This window comes from Mustela putorius, unplaced genomic scaffold, assembly GCF_011764305.1.
Source record: "Mustela putorius furo isolate JIRA1106 unplaced genomic scaffold, ASM1176430v1.1 tig00003854_pilon_pilon_pilon, whole genome shotgun sequence".
Classification (NCBI taxonomy): domain Eukaryota; kingdom Metazoa; phylum Chordata; class Mammalia; order Carnivora; family Mustelidae; genus Mustela; species Mustela putorius.
In genome coordinates this window covers 8522841-8539799 of record NW_025422006.1, presented here as the reverse complement: position 1 = coordinate 8539799, position 16959 = coordinate 8522841, and the positions used below count along the sequence as shown (strand labels likewise).

The following is a 16959-nucleotide window of genomic DNA, read 5'->3' as shown; positions in this document are numbered from 1 at the left end:
CTTCTCCCTCTAAAAAAAATTTTTTTTAAATTTAAATACAAACTGCAATAAAGCTGGAAAAAAATTAGAGCCAACATTGATAAAGTGTACACTAGGATGCCAGGTGTCCTCATGAGAGACCCCTTACCTGATCTGCTCCCTCTGACAACGCTGTGAATGCAGTATTATCATTTCACAATAAGGAAACTGAGTCAAGATAGCAGCTTAATGTATGAAGACAAAAAGACTATTGTGAATTTTTTTTTTTTTTTTAAGCAAATCTAGCGTTTCAATCTAAGAGTGTTTACACTTGTGTTGTACCTTGGCTTCCTGAGATGGCTAAAACATTTTTCACTGTGTTCAGTGCTGTGATGAGACTGTAATTCCCTTGCGGGCAGACAAGAACTTCCATGCTTTTGACCATGGACGGACCAGCAAAGGCACACTGAACAGACTTGTTTTTCAGTAAGTGTAAAAACCAGAATGACTCTTAAGAAGGCTGAAAGTGTAAAAACAGTTCTCATTCAAAATAACATACACCAAAAGAATATGAAAATATGCATTTATTACCAACAAAGTAGCATTTCCCACAGCGATTTTTCCCCCAGTGATACACACGCATACATACACACAGACACACACTATAGTAGGACAAAATTACATTTTCCACATACTAAAGATTCATACTCCAAAGAAAATAAGCACATGTCCAAAAGACAATCAGAAAGCAGCAAAAAAATCTTTACTTTTTACTTTGAACACTAAAAATCTGTGAATAGAGACTCTCTCCTTAGGCAAATCAATGAAGATTTTCTCTTTAAATATTTTATTCATCAAATCAGACTTTTACTTGGCGTTTTTACAATTTGTATGTAATTAGAAATCAACCTCTGCAGAAAATATATGAAGTTTTAAGTGGCTGAGAATATCATGTGTTAGGCTTATTTTCTTAAAATGATACATAATTTTTCCTTTACAGCTCAAAATCCAATGTAAAACTAAGTATTTGTCCAATAGAGAAATATAAAATGCTTACAGACAAGGTATGGAGTAATTTCTGGCAAAAGCAAACTGAAATGTACTTGACCTTTTTCTTTTGCAAACACGCCTCATCTTCAAGCTCTTGTTTCACACTGATAATCATTTTACAGAAATAAGATGACTGGCACTGACTCAGACAATAGACAAATGACAGTAAGCACATATTAGTAAAGATATTTTGGTGGAAATCAAAGTATTAAACAACCAACATTTGGTAACAACCTCCTTTTACTAATAGGTTACCAAGTTTTTCGATGTTTACGTGAGTTGTTACACGAGTAAAAATGTTATTTTAAAATATTTTCATAATACATGCATTAAGCTAAGAGGAGAAGGCTCTTTTAAAATTTTTTTCAAGAAAAAAATACCTTTTTAAAGAGAAAATGTCCAAGTATATAGACTTATGGATCATTATTTTTTGACCTATTAAGAATATAAATCTCCATGGCTATTTATGAATCTACAAAAGCCAAAGTGAATTCTTCAATTTACTGAAGCTACCAAGTCAAAAAAATAATAATTTCGTCATTTCTGGCACAGATCAAATTCGCTGTCCAGAGACATGTTCTTGGATTAGTCCACTATCTCACAAGCTTTATTTTTTTAAAGAACAGAATTCGTTTTGGCAATGTTAATTAGTATTAACTCAGAGATAAACAAATGATTCTCCCATCTAATTCTTTCCTGCTCAAAAAGTTTAAACTAGATTTTTTTAAGACAATGGGGTAGGATCAACACTGTTAAGGAAGGACCTAAAAGCTTAGGTTCTAGAAACATGTTTTAAAACAAATCAGTGCTTCCCTCACTCTTGACATAACACTGAGAAATTTCAAATATAAACTGTAGAAACCAGTATATGAAATCTTAAGAAAAAATCTTACTAAAAATAATTATAAAAATGCTTTTAGAAATTGAAGATGTAAAATACAGTTGACTTTAAATAAAAAAACAACCAAAAAAAAAAAAAAAAAAACCAAAACCCCCAAACAAACCCCACACATGCTTTACAGGGTTATTCTTTAAAAACCCTTATCACTTGATTTCTTTTCTGTCAATCTTCTGGTTGCTCCTTGCATCATCTAGTGGCCACCTTGTGGCATCATTTCAGAGACGTTCTGCTACCATTTTTGAAGCCCAGTATGTTTTCCCCTAGAGATCCCAATACAATTACAGTGGCAAGTTTTGTAAAATCTTTTCAAAGGCCCATAAAATCCCATTTCCTAGTGGAGATAAGGTAATCCTCTTTAATAGGAAGAAATGAATAGATCTTTCATAAATTATTATTATACATTAGTCTAGACATTTCCATATCAATTTTTAAAAAATTAAATATAACACTGGGAGGAAACTATGATTGAGCTGTAGAGTCCGCTTTAGACTCTGAGAGTAATTAAAGTTCCTCTGGAATTAAAGCTCAGAATTACCAGGTCAAGCACACTTCCTGTGACAGGTAACCCCTTCCCCGGTACCTGTGATGTGAATACTAAGTAAGTACCTTTTGCCATGGGAACCCACTGACTTGTGGTCAGAGGGCCAACGACTTAGGAGAAAGTAAGTCTTCAGTTTCTGTTGAACCTATCAGATGAGGTTCCACGGAAAGGCGTTACTATGGTGTCCGTTCATCAACCCTTTGCATTTAACAGCAGGCTTCCAAAAATGACCCATCTCTTAGTCTTAATGAATCTCCTTTTATTCAGGTGAGCCATACTTATAAACAGGATTTAACCAAAAAAATTCCAAAGTTCTTGCCCTTCACTTTTACTGAGAAGGTTGGGTGAATGTGATCCTGCGCCGCCGCCTTTGGAAAGCCTTTAAATTCCATCTGTTAGGTTCCAGCATATGAGGGCCATTGTAGACAAACAACACGGTCATCTTGTCAGAGTAAGGAAGATTTTGCAGGAGCTGTAAGTGTGAAAACAGATGGTCCTATAATGCCATACATTAAGAAGTACAGTTTGCCATACTGACATGTGTCAAGTCAAATGCTATTTCTAACACTAATGACACACCTAGGAGGCTGGCAACTCAACACACACAGCCCCCCACAGTGGTCCTTACTGGAACTGCCACACCTGACGCCTGGCCTGAAGGATCCACACCAAGGCCTGGTCAGCAGTCCCAGGCCAAATTAGATCCTACAATTTCCCAGGCTGACCCTGGAAGTATGTCCTTCAGAATTTTCTGAGGATTCCTACTTTATGTATCCACGAACAGTTCGCGAGCAGCTCGAAGGGTCTGTGAAAGACTGGCAGCCTGCAAGGTGTGTGCCAGAGGGAGGGCTTCGAGGCCAGGGGGTTTGGTAAACACCAGAGTACTAACAGATCTGGCTCTTCCAGAGGGTATCTGCTGGACAAAGAAGATAGATGCTACCATTCAATAAAAATGTGCATTTGAGATGGGCTCTCCAGTGAAATTTTTCATGCCTACTGGGTTTAAAAAAAATCTGATAATATTAACAAACATGTCTTTGAGTATACTGGTCTTACACCTTAGCCACAGTATAAGAGGTCACAAAAGAAAATTTCCTGCTGTCATGGTTCTAGCTCTAGAATGGAAAATTCTCTGTAACGATAATTGTGTTTTTATCCAAGTTAATTGGAGGAGAGGAGAGGTCAGAGTAACTTCAGTGTTACCCTGCACCCGGGCAGTGCTGTCCCAGACAAATGTGAAGCACCGGACCCCTAGGGTTTGTGTTCTCCTGCCTCTTGTAAAAAGTGCTAAAAGAGGAACTTCTCTAAATGAAGAGTTAAGTGCCAAAAGCAGGGAGGAAATCTTGGTTCCAGAACATAATTCTATGCCTCTTACATTTCTTCTTCCAATAATAAGGTTTCTGATTGAGTATGGCACTGGAACTTGTCCCCTTTATATAAATAATACGGTCATCTTGTTAGTCCTTCTCTGGGAGTGTTTCTGCGCATACTGATCTATCGGGCCATAGTCTGCTCCATGATGAGGCCACCGGGGACTTCTGAGTACAATGAGCGCTCGTAGATGACTTATTACCTACCTTTGGTGTAATAAAGAAGTACTGAGATGTATTTTCTTTACAAGCAGTATTTACAACCATTTCAAACACTCTCCGCTCATTGATCGGGTCCATTCCCTAAACAATGACAATCACAATGAATACATTTAAATCGGTTATAAGCTGCAAGAAAGCCCCAGGAAAAGGAAAAGCACCACACCTGATTGATTTCATCGACGACTCTGAACGGACACCGATTCAGCTCCTGCAGAGCCATCAGGTACAACATGGTGGAGACGCTTCTCTCGCCGCCGCTCTGATGGTGCGGCGTCAGCTCGTGCAGCTGCGTGCTGCTGCGAAACTTGACACGGATTCGAATTCCATATTTATCGTAGTCCTCCTGTAAAACGGGACAGCGCTGACAGGTTATGGTTGGCTCCAGCAATTTCCTACTGCTATTTGAAAATAGACTGAATAAATCAATGATAAGAAAACAATTTAAATTTAGTGAAAGGAGTTTTGTCTGAATAGACCCGTGAAGATCCCTCAAGGCATGTGGATAACGACTAGTTCTTTGATACTTTATTGAGTTTAATCGTAAGGAAGAGTTGGTCGAAGAACCTGCTTTATACAGTAACTGAGAAGCTGGAAGGTGCTAACACGCTTTCAAGTGCTGCGGCACAGGGCCTGGCACGTGGGCAGTTCACTATAAATGATACTTGTTACTACACTCCGTCCCTGCACTGTAAGAGCCCCAGGACTGCAGACGACATCGCTGGGGCAGAATCTCCCGTCTCACCAAGTGAGATAACGTTGGCCATTCATCAGCCAGGGGAAGCAGTCGTGGGGCAAGGCTCCTGAGGCACTACCCTGCTCTCTAGCCACGCACGTAGCGTACATGCAGAATTGCATACAAGCTGAAATACAAAGATGTTAAGCTGTGAAGGAAAAGGATCTTTTATTGTCTTCATTTCTGTCCTAAGGGAAAAAAAAAACTTAGTGGGGAAATTTTTTGACATACACAAAACTAGAGAGAACACTAAAATAAGCTCAGCGTCAACTGCGCACAGCACGGGACCACTCCGGTGTCAGCTCTGGCTCTCCCCTCTCATCCTCAGTGACCTTAAAGCAAAGCCCAGGTTTGTCACTTTACACATTTCTGAATGGAAATTATTTTACCTACCCTTTGCAATTCATTAACTTACAGCTCAAGGAATTACTAACAAATTTCCAAATATTTTCATTTCTGGGTACTCTTAAAATCTTGATTAAAAAAATGAAACCACTGATACTATATTTCAGTGACGTTTGCCGATCTCTTTAGGACTCTTCTGCTGGGGACAGTGGTAAATTTCTAAAGCAAATCATTCACAGCTGAATAACCATTACCTATCTATAGTTTTAGTAAAGCCTTAGGGACTTGTCTCAAATGCCCCGCCACCCCGAAAAAGTGATGGGCTCCTAGAGGTGGTGTTTTCCTTCCTCTGGACAATTTTTTAGGAAGCATAGCTTTCACAGGTAAAACTTCAGAATAAGCAATTGTCCATACTGTTAGCATCTAATTACAATCACTTCAGGAAACATTTCAAATGCGGCGTTACCTCGTTTTCTGTATGTAGATCGACTTCTCCAGCACACTGCATGGAACTGAAAAAATTGCTGAATTTTTCATTAATTTTTTCCACGAGCTCCTTTAAAGGATTAAGCCACCTTTCTTTTACCTGCAAATCAATTCAATATAAAAGCACAATTTAAAGGCTTACTGCATTGACAGAAGATTGTCCACAAAACCATTTCAGTACCAACCGAGTCATGAGAACACACACACTGCATCTGTTCTCAGAAGCCTGTCGGTTCAGGTTGCATTATTCCACACTCCCATTCGATACACGATAAGCATGTGATAGAGAGAAAAGGTAAAGGTTAAATAATTACCTGTGAAATGCTTTCCCTGTATTTCTCCAGTTCAACTTTCTTTATCTTTAGTTCCTCAGTTAATTGCTCTATTTCTTCTTCTCTTTTTGTGTATTCTTGAACGACCTGGCAGGGAAAAAAAAGCATTTAAGATAAATCTACCAAAGGATAACATCACGGGAAATTTTGCATCAATTAGAGCACTAACAGAAAATGCCAATTGTGTTGCATTGTTTGTATGCCATTAATTAATGTTCTTCTACTGAACGGGTTTTTTATCCTTGAAAAAATACACTGCAGTATTTCAGGTTAGCCCAACGATTCTTTTTATAAAGGAAAGGCACAGAACAGTGTGTTCCTTAGGAAGAGTCTATTTAAAATTCTAATAGATTCAGAATCTGGCATTTAAAGCACATTGTTCCTGCTGTCTAGCTTATTATTACCAAGAGCTCTAGTACAGAGTGGGAGGAGAGTACTGGAGGGAAGGGTGCGCGCGTGCGCGGTGTGCATGGGGAGGGGGTGGCTGTGCTTGAGGCAGGCAGTAAGAAAAGAGGCCTACTGTAGGATTCAGTCCCGTGAAACAAGAGGCTCTTGATCTTTCTTCAGTTAACAAAGCATCAATTTCATCCAATGTGTTTGGAAGATCCTGGAAAGCCTAAAGAAGAAGAAAATGGTCTGTAATTACAAATAGTCGAGCAAAAGCAGTTTAACTTGAACAGTTAAATATTCTGCTGAGTAAGTACTACGTGTTCAACAGCATGCTAGCACACAAGGAATCAAAGGAATTAAACAGGGTTTTTTTTGCCTTCAAAAAGCTTATACTTAGTAACAGTGGAAAACACCTTAAGACTGAGTATTGGTGTTGAGTATTAAAGTAAGCAGTTCTACCCTACAGGCTATGGGACTTACAGAAGGGAAATACCAGTTCATGCTAGAGGAGCTACAGAGAGTTAAGAGAATTGAGAGGCCTCACTTTCCCAGAAGTCTGTGGGCCTTTAAGCAAGAAGCGGAGGGAAAGCAAGGCAGAGGGGAACAGGAGCTTGGAAAAAAGAAAGCGCGGCATACCATGGGGGGTGAGGAGTTGTGTCCATTTGGAATGGTGGGTACTTGCTGAATTGGTAGAATGGGTCCAGAATATGTGGGGCATTGAAAGAGAGCAAGAAGTTAGAACTTTATACTGTACTTACGAAGAATGACAAAAGCATCTTAAGAATCCAATTACTTTGACAGAATTTCACCGTAGCACAGCTGACCCTCAAACAACAGGGTTAGGGGGACTGAGCCCCACTGTGTCGTCAAAAACGCATGTATAACTAACTTTTGACGCCCCCAAAACGTAGCTACTGATAGCTACTGCTGACTGGAAGCCTTCCCGAGAACATCAGCAGTGAGGTAACATGTATTTTGTATGTTACGTATTTTACATACTGTACTCATACAGTAAGCTAGAGAAAAGGATATGTTACCAAGGAAAACATAAAAGAAAATATATTGATAGTACTGTATTTGTTGAAAAAAAATTCACAATGCAGTTCAAACCCATGTTGGTCGAGGGTCAGCCGTACTACCTTCTGAGTCCAGGTCCTAGAACCAAGTCAGAACAGACACCTTTTTATCTGGGAGGAAAGCAGAACACGGATTTGCCGACACCACCTGCATAGTTAATACAACACGAGGTACAAAATCAATCTTGAAACTCTGAAAAAGATCCTGCAATACGACATGACTCTAACATTTTAATCGTTGTCTTCTATCTGTTCAGAAAGCAGTTCAGCTTCTACAGGCCCTCAGATACGAAGTGTCCGTTGCTGATTGGCTTGTCCACTGAGCTCTCCCTGTGCTTGAACATGCTCTCGGCATCTTCAGTGAATCCCCAGTACGCGTCTTCCGTTGAAGATGGTCCAAGAGAAATCTTCGTGTCACCTACCCTCCCCACCACTTTGAGCCAATCTATTTCTTCTTCAATCTTCTTCGTCTCAGTCCACGGCAGAACACAGGGGCTGGTTCTCTCTTTCACCCCTTCCCTCTAATCCGTTAGCCAGTCCTGCTGACGGTCTCAAAAAGATCCTCATATTGGCCAACTCCACTCCCCCCGCCCCGCCCCAGTACTGCTTCAGGCTCCTCATCTCTCCGGCCTGGTCCAAAGCGATCATCTTCTCAAGGGTCTCCTTGCTTTCATTCTTCTGTCCCTGCTGGATTCCCCACCGGGCCGTCAGCGCGTGCTACACGCTCAGCCAGTCCCATCAGTCCTCTTGACAATCTTCCAGTGGGTTCTGTCTCCACATACAACCTACGCTCCTTCTGCTCTGATTTCCACCGTCCTTCGTGCCCGGATGATCCTGTCTGGGCCGGACGGAGTATTTCTTCCTTCACGTGAGACACGCCCTGTGTACTTCCGCCCCCGGGGCTCTGTATGCAGTGATTAGCTCTGCCTGGAAAACTTTTCCTTCAAACTCTCACTTGACTAATTTCTTCTCTCCATTCAGGAATCCTCCATAATAGTATCTTCTCGAAGGAGACTCCCCTGGCACTATCCTCTTACCTTGTTTTGTTTTTCTTCTTAGCACCTCTTGATAAGACGACATGGTCTCTGTTTTTTAATTTATCTGCCCCTCCCTCCAGACGAGAATATAAACTTTAGTAGAGGAGTATCTGTCTTGTTCAGTGCCTGAACATTCATAATAATTGAATTATCTTCTAATTTTTTTCAAAAACAATACAACTTATCAAGGATAGAACCATATTATTCTCTGAAAGAACAAAACATTACAGATATCTACTATTATTTATTTTATGACAATTCCATGTACTTGGGAGAAGTTCTAATATATTTTTAGAAATAAGAGCCACTCGATTTGTCTTATATATGTTTCTACTAAATCCCTACTATGTACCTAAAATAGAACCACTCTCCGGGGTATCTGTCTGATATAATAGAGTAAGATCTCTGAGGATTTAAAAATTTAATCCAAACTTTTTTTCAGACACATCATTAGCTATTGAAAGAGATTAGACATTAACTATTGAAATAGGGAAATACACATTTGTTACCTATTGAAATTAAAATAAAATACTTCCTCTAAAAATTCATTTTCTAGTTTCTTCTTTTATTTTGACATTCAGAGGTGGTATGTTAGGCAAGGTACAATCCTTACTAACACTTGGGGTCACAGGGCCACATAATTAATAAGGCAGCATCTCCTTTTACTAACCAAACAGAATGTCAGCACAGAAAATAAAAAGGAAAGGAGGAAAGCCTCTGTTCTCCTTTTCTTACCAACAGATGTTAGACCCAAAGATCTGGGTCTCCTCAAACCCTAAATAAACACCCTATTTTCTGGAAAGACATTTTCACTTTGCCTTTTTAAATAAATACCACTTCTGTTTACCATTTCTTATACACCAATTGCCAATGCTAGGTTTCTATAAAAAAAATTACACTCCACTTGACCCTACCTCTTACAGGTAGGTTAGGAAAAAAAGCCTTTTATGGGAAGAATGAACATTCTGGAACTGGTAACTGGGTAAGGGGCTACCTGTGCTTTAGTAGCATTAGGACTAAGCCAGGACTGACAGATGCTCAAGTTTGAATACAGTAAAGAAAATCCATAAGCACAATTACTTCACATACAAACTCAGTTTAAAAACAGGGGAAATGGGCTGTTTCTTTCAGCATATTCTGTTTCTCAGGGCCGTTACAACGCCTCGCACACTGAAGCTGACAGAGAACGTAGCAGCACGTGACCCTGCAGCCTTATACACTTGTGATACTTACTGTCTGGTATTCTTGAGGAACCGTCTGCTCCGCACCCAGGTTGCATACTTGCCTAGCTCTCTTCATCAGCTCCTTGCATTTCTGCAGTAACCTCTGTCGACTCTCATCCAGCTCAATGAAATGTTGCTATTGCGAGAAAAAGAAGTTTTGATAATTTGTAGGTTACCGTTATGTCAGAAGACTACGTCATTAAACCACATTAGAGGCGTACTTTGGGGACCCTGTGGATTCAGTCCCAGAGCACCTCAATAAAGGAACCAAGACCGTAAAGCATGTGCAGTGAATGTTTTAGTTTCCTAGTGTGTGTGAAGGTTACATTTACTATGCTGTAGTCTAGTAAGTGTGCAATAGCATTATGTCTTAAAAAAATGTACACACCTCACTTAAAAAATACTTCATTGCTAAAAAATGCTAACCACCACCATGTGAGCTTTCAGCAAAGCCACTCACGGATCACAGGTCACCATAATAGACATAATAATGGAATATTATACCAGATCTTAAGTATAGTCAAGTGAAGAGTAACAGAATAAGGTATGCCTGTACATCAACAACTGAATTTTAAGAAGCACATCCTCTAAAAGCCATACCTCAAAAATCATGACCAAGATTAGAAAGTTTAAATTTGAACTTACACTTTGAAATATTATCAGCATATCATATGACATTAATCCTTAAGAGCTCTGAAATTAATCTTTTTTTTTTTTTTAAGATTTATTTATTGAGGGGGAGAGAGAGAGAGAAAGAGAGTAAGCACACACACACACACAGGAAGAAGGAGAAGCAGACTCCCCACTGAGATCCCAGGATCCTGGGATCATGACCTGAGCCAGAGGCAGATGCTTATCCGACTGAGCCACCCAGGTGTCCCCTGACCTTTGAAATTTAAATTTGCTTTTTTCTGAAAAGTTTAACTTAGTTATATATATATAATTATATTCTAATACAATTTGAAACACATAGTACATAGGCTTCCTATCTGAAAACTGAGCACATGAATGTGAAGAGAACCTTTAAAGAGTGTGTGGTAGTTGTCCTAGTGCCTTTCATATAGTTATCATTTATTCATGGACCCATTCATTCCTTCACCAGATAATTACTGAGAATCCATTAAATGTCAGTATTTTATTATGCACTGAACACAGAAAGGTGAAAAAGGAGAAAGACACACAAAATTATTATCGTTAGAGAAACAGCTCTACTGTTCACGGAAAGCTATGTGCTGTGTGCTTCACACACGATTCCCTTCTCACAGTACTGTACAAGGATATTATTCCCCATTTTGCATGTTAAGAAAAGAAATGAAGCCTCTTGTCCAAACTCACACACTTAGTTGCAGGCTGTCAGGATTCACATCCACGCCTGCTTCTAGGACTCATGCTCTTTTCCTTACAGCACCATGCCCCTCGGAGAGAGCTGGAGAGAGAAAAGCAAAGCCAGAGGTGTGGGGCCAGGGGTCGGGGGTGGCAGAGGCAAACAGGAGAGAAGGCCAGCGTGGTCACAGAAGCCAGGACAGGGAATGGTTTTCAAGAACAGGTAAGCAACTAGGAAAGAGGAAGCAGCAGAAGGCAGTCTCAGGACCGCGGACTAGAAATGTAAAGGCAGAGAAGCCTCCTTAGAGGCTTAGTTAGGGAACAAGAAATCTACCATAGTTGGAGGAGAGGAAAGATTGGAAAAAATCAGTGATCAAGGTAGACAAGAGCCCGATGGCAAGTTTCATGGGTAATGAGGAGGGCATCATGGAATGCCTTCTGGGGGCCACGCTTGTTAGAACCACTACCTTGTATGTTAATTAATCTAATCCTCATTATAATCTTTGAGTACGTATTATCTTTTTTACACGTGGCTCAGAGACCTTAGGAACCTTGCTCAAGGTTACAAAAATACCAAGTGAACAGGTTCCTAAGAAAACAGGTCTGGCTTGCTCTTCCCATGAAGCCTCCAACTTCAGTCGGCACAAAAAATTACCAAAGGGGTATGCGAGGGGAATTGTAAATACTATCAATCAGTACTGGTGCCCAGCGACATGGCAGATTTATTAAGATCTTTCCGGGCAGAGACCTGGACATGTACATTATTAAGGTCCTCAGGTCACTTTGATGTACACAGGTTTCACAGCAAATGACCTAACCCAACACACACAAAGTCAAAGGAATATGTCCTGGACTGAACTGCAGATACAAAGCCGGCCTGATCTGAATCACGTGTCAGGACAGTTCCCTGAATCTGAGACACAGGAAGGAAAACGTTGAAGACTCCCTGCCACACCTGCTTTGCTCTCAGGGCCAAGTACACTGAGGCAGCTGTCAAGTGGGGCGAGGGAGAAACTTCTAGAGTCTTCCATTCCCGCTTCATACTCCTCTGGGCCTTGCCAAAACAAAGCACACGTGGGCCTCTGGACTCGGGAGGACAAAACCTCATCCAACAGTTGCCTTCCACTGAGTGGCAGAGGTCCAATCAAGTATTTATCAGAGAAAGCCATTCTTTATGTACATGTTTGTGACCTAACTCTTCACAGGGTGCGTGCGCAACACCCCCCACCGGCCCCCACCACCATCCATAATCCTATAACCCCAACCATAATTCTTGCTGAGTTTCCCTGCTCGGGGTTGGGAGGGCAGGTAAAGAGCAGGAAGAAGAGAAGCAAACCATGGTCCAAGATAATGTTGTAGAGTCAGACTAGCGAAAAAGGCTTTATTAACAATTCTGCTTAGAGTCTATCCTTTAAACAGGTAATGGACAACAGAAACTTTTCATCTGTGGGAGACCTAAGAGGAGAAAAAGGCAAATTTGCAAACTATGCCCCACCAACATCTCAGAAAGGACTACTCTGTGGGTACATATTCTGAAAGAATATCATCTTTTCTCGGAAATTCTGAGAAAGTTCAATGGTCCTGAAAGGCGTATAATGACATTGAACGAGGAAAACCTTCTCTAAGAGGGCCCTCTAGTGGAATAAATTGGAATGCGTCACAGAATTTCTTACCAAATACAAAAAGCATACTACCCCTAAAATTTATAATAAAGTATTCTATTTAACAATATTGAGTCAAAATGAAAATGATATTCTGTATGAAAGGAATGTAAGTTCTAAGTAGCATTAACTTTTACTAAAACACTAGTTGTAAATAAAAACAGTATTTTAATTTTCCTTTGATATAAATAAGCCTCAAATTTCATAGCAACTTAATGATTTCAAATTCAAATGTTAACTAAGTTTTACTACATATCATGCAGAATACATATTTTAGAAATAGGAAAAGTAATCTTTTAAAATCAACTTTAAATTTTAATGTCAAATTTGAAATTTAAAAAGACAGTGTTCTTGACTTACTAGTATACAAGATTACAAATTATAATGATAAGAAATTAAGAAGCGGCAATACGGTTTACCTGTTAAATGACCTCTTCTCTCCTCAAGTCTATCTATCTTAAAAAACAAGTCTCCTGATATTGTGCTGTGGGACAGAGGTAAGCAGGAAGTCCCCAGAAGAGAACATTAGATGAAAGCAAGGGGTATCTAAATTTAGTGGGAGGACAAACACATTAAACAATTTCTTATTCTTCTAATATTAATTCTGATGCAAACCTATACTTATTAAGGAAACCCTGGTTTCATGCTAGGCAGTGCACTAAGCATCTCGATATATATTAAATGGAATTATCATAATAGCCCTGGCAAGGCAGACAGGCATTTTAATACCTATGGCTAAAAATAAGAGACATGAAGCGAGGGTTAGGAAAGCAGTGCGCGGCTTAAAACAAAACAAAAAAACCCCAAACCTCAACCAAGTAACAGGTCTATCCCTCTGTATCCACCTTCATATGTAAACTGACATGCAGTCAGCTTACTAACTTGTCCTAAAGATATTCCAGACACAATTAACAAACTGACACACACAACCACCTTTCTTCTCTGAAGACATTTTAGAGGCAACCCTGTTGCCCTCTTGGCCTTCCAACAGTCTGAGGCCCTATCAAACCCATGGTGGTCAGTCATCCTTTAAGTTCCCTCATGGATATGACTGAACATCTCAATCTTCTTTTGTGAACGTGTTTTCATGGTCAGCGTCAAGGACAAAATGGGAAGTGGTAGTAACGGTTCCTTAGTGCAACCTGCCAAGTGCTCAGAGGGACAAGTGGGGGGGAAAAACCAACCCATTCTTTTCTCTTGTTTCAAAGGACACAGGACAGCAAGAATAACAGAACGAGCATCTGACCGCAAACAGAAAGGAAAAGTAAAATAAGAAAGTGAACGATGAGAGACATATGCTATACACTCTTCCACTCAGTCTTCATTATTCCAAAAGGGTGATTAGGGACCATGGTCAGTCAGCAACAAACACTTAATGAGCATACAATGCAGGAAATAAAAGAACCTTCCGAAAGGGATGTATAAAACAATTTTCAATCAGCTCATGGAAAACAAAAGAGAATGGTACAAAATACTGCCGAGGAGACACACAATACAGTCGGGCAGCATGGCCCCGACGGGGGCTGTGCGCGCGTGTGTCTGAGTGGTCGAGAGGCTGAGAACAGAGTGGCTATTTCCAGGTACCAAATCTAAAGGGACAAGCAGTAACCAGAGGTTATTTCTTTGGACAGTGTAATGTGGCATCCTTATAAAAAATTAGTGACTGAAAAACTGAAAACAAATCCTTCTCCCAAGAAACTTTGCTACTCCCCATCATAGTCTACTCTGCTCAAAGGATTAATATTCCTGCTTCCACTCACACAGTGGGTCCCAGGACAGTAACTCTGTCCGCTGCCACCAGGTCTTGGTACATCCACGTGACCACAGGCTGCTGCAGAGCAGCTCCATTCCAGAGTGGGCTGAAGGTGGGACACTGACCCCAAAGCCCTCACGATTTCATGATACTTCTGTAAACGTGACACCAACCTATAGTTCTCTTTAGCTCATTAATGCTTTTTTTAAAAAATTTTTGACAGAGATCACAAGTAAGCAGAGAGGCAGGCACAGAGAGAGGAGGAAGCAGTCTCCCTGCTGAGCAGAGAGCCCGATGAGGGGCTCGATCCCAGGACCCTGGGATCATGACCCGTAGCTCATGAACGCTTAATTCAAAAACAAAACTTCATGCACAAGGATCCAATGCTGTATTGTGTGGCTGGATTCACTCCATACAGTATGGGTGCGATGGGTTCCTTTTTTCCTGAAATCTCTTCTGTAATGTCCCCTCCCCCGAACAACCAGGCTCACAGGCTCAGTCGGTGACAAATGTAGCATGGGCTCGATTTTTAATTTTTTACCACTGAACACATGACGGATAGAGGACTTCGCTCGCACCCGTGAAATGAAATAAACACAGACAGGGCTCCGTTTGGCTAACTAGCTCCGTACCCAGCTCCCACAGCACCCTCCCCCCGCCCCCATCTCAGTACTATCTTCGGTTGTTTCTTTGCTGCATCCCTTCACCATGTTCAGGAAGACTCTGGCTACTCCTGCTCCCTTCCTCTGCTTTTTTAGTTTTGTACAACAGTGAAGGAAGGACTTCCGCATCTTCCAAGCTTCCGGCCTTTGCTCTAAGCACACTCACCAATCCTAGCGCATCAAACCTGACCTTCAGCTCCTTCTGGCGAGCTGTGTTTGTGCTCGCCTACTACTCTAACGTGCTTATCAGCTAGCAAAATCTTGTTTCTCCCAACTTTTCCTAGCCACATTTTCTGGAAGCCGATTCTGAAGAGGCTGACTTTAGAAAAATGTTCCCACTCTCTGAGTGGTCCTCAATTTCCTAAAACTTACCAGGTCTGTTTCCACAAAAAGACACTACTCCAGTTCAGTATTAAGCAAAGGAATGTTTCTGGAAAGTGAGGCATAATGTGAATCATGTAGAGACCCAGCCACAGCGTAGCAGACTCTGGGAGGGGAAAAGAGTGGACGACCAAGGCACAAGGGACTTCAAATACAGAACGAACTTTAAAAATCTGCAACAAACATGGCAAAGTGCTACATTTGTTAGGGAGAAGGGACGTATGGAAGTTCTATTACTCCTACTCTGGTGTATCTTTCAAATTTCATAGTAGGAAATGTAGGAAAAAAGACTTTAGTGAAACAAATGATAAGCTCCTAAGTTTTTAAGCATTTTTTCAGCTTGGAAATGTAACTGGTGAATGAGCTGCCTTCAAGGGGACAAGCTGGTGGGTTCTGAGGAACCTATTCAACAGCGAAACCATCGCCCCCAATGCAACAAACCTATCTATCCGTTTTCAACACTGTGTACCCCTCTGTAACCTACCCCACTATATCCCCCCAGGCCACGGCTGACTGATTTCCATCACAGGCCATTCTACATTCTGTAAATGTCATATAAATGGAATCAGAGTTGTCTTTGGTCTGGCTTCCTCCACCCAGCATAATTAGGATCCATCATATTGTCTCAGTAATTCATTCCTTTTTACAACTGAGTAATACCCTGTGGTGTGGATATACTGTAATTCGTGTCTTCACCACTGCTGGACATTTGTTTCCGGCTTTTAACGATGATAAAACTGTCACCTGTTCCTGTACCGGTCTCTCATGGATATATGCTTTCCCTTCTTTTGGGTAAATACTAGGAGAGGAATGGCTGGATTGGCAGGTATATTTTTAGCGTTTAAAAATCTCTCTAATGGTTTTCCAAAGTGGCTGTGCCCTTGAACTCTCTACCAGGATGTACGTGAGTCCCAGATGCTGCACACCCTCACCAACACGTCCGTACGACGTCTGCCATTCCAGCGGGTCTACGGCTGTAGCTCATAATTCACGCTTCCCTACGTCTTTCCACGTCCAGCATCTTTCCATGTGTTCACCTGCTATCTGTGGATTTTCTTTAGTGAAGATTATGTTTTCTGACTGGGCTGTCATCTCTGTATTGACAGTTGTACAAGAGTTCTTCTTATAGTATTCTCCATGTCAGCAACCCTTTTCTGTACAGGGCCAAAGAGCTATATTTTTATCGAGGGTATGTCGAGGGCCCCATACAGAATGTTATGTATTTTTTTTTTAATCCCTTGAAAATGCAAGAACTAGTAGCTTGCAGGGACTTAATATAAGCAGTTGTTAGGCTCCATTTGGCCCCCAGTAATAGCCCGTCACCTTGACACAAGTCCTTTGTCAGGTTTAACGCGTTGCAAATATATGCTCCCTGCCAGTCTGTAGCCTGCCTTTTTTAACAGCATCTATTGAAAAGCAAGTTAATTTTGTTGAAGTAAAACTTGTAATTCCTTTTGCCTTACAATTTGTGCTTTTTGTGTTCCACTCAATTTTTCCCAAACCAAGAATTTTTTT

The 16959-nt window shown here is 40.8% G+C and overlaps 1 protein-coding gene across 3 annotated transcripts in view; it reads right to left on the bottom strand.

Annotated features, from left to right (window-relative positions):
• Positions 1–527: 527 nt before the first annotated feature.
• SMC5 (structural maintenance of chromosomes 5) overlaps positions 528–16959 on the bottom strand; it is a 96920-nt gene continuing 80488 nt past the window's right edge. Inside the window, exons 18-25 of one of the 3 annotated variants that reach the window (XM_045065087.1) lie at positions 9675–9800; positions 6965–7009; positions 6459–6554; positions 5921–6025; positions 5587–5706; positions 4206–4385; positions 4028–4123; positions 528–2922 (exon numbers count right to left, since the gene is read on the bottom strand). In XM_045065087.1, coding sequence (XP_044921022.1) covers positions 2779–2922; positions 4028–4123; positions 4206–4385; positions 5587–5706; positions 5921–6025; positions 6459–6554; positions 6965–7009; positions 9675–9800 — 912 coding nt within the window. In that variant the 3' untranslated portion in view covers positions 528–2778. The remainder of the gene's footprint in view (positions 2923–4027; positions 4124–4205; positions 4386–5586; positions 5707–5920; positions 6026–6458; positions 6555–6964; positions 7010–9674; positions 9801–16959) is intronic. The other 2 variants (XM_045065089.1, XM_045065088.1) reach the window with 2 other exon arrangements.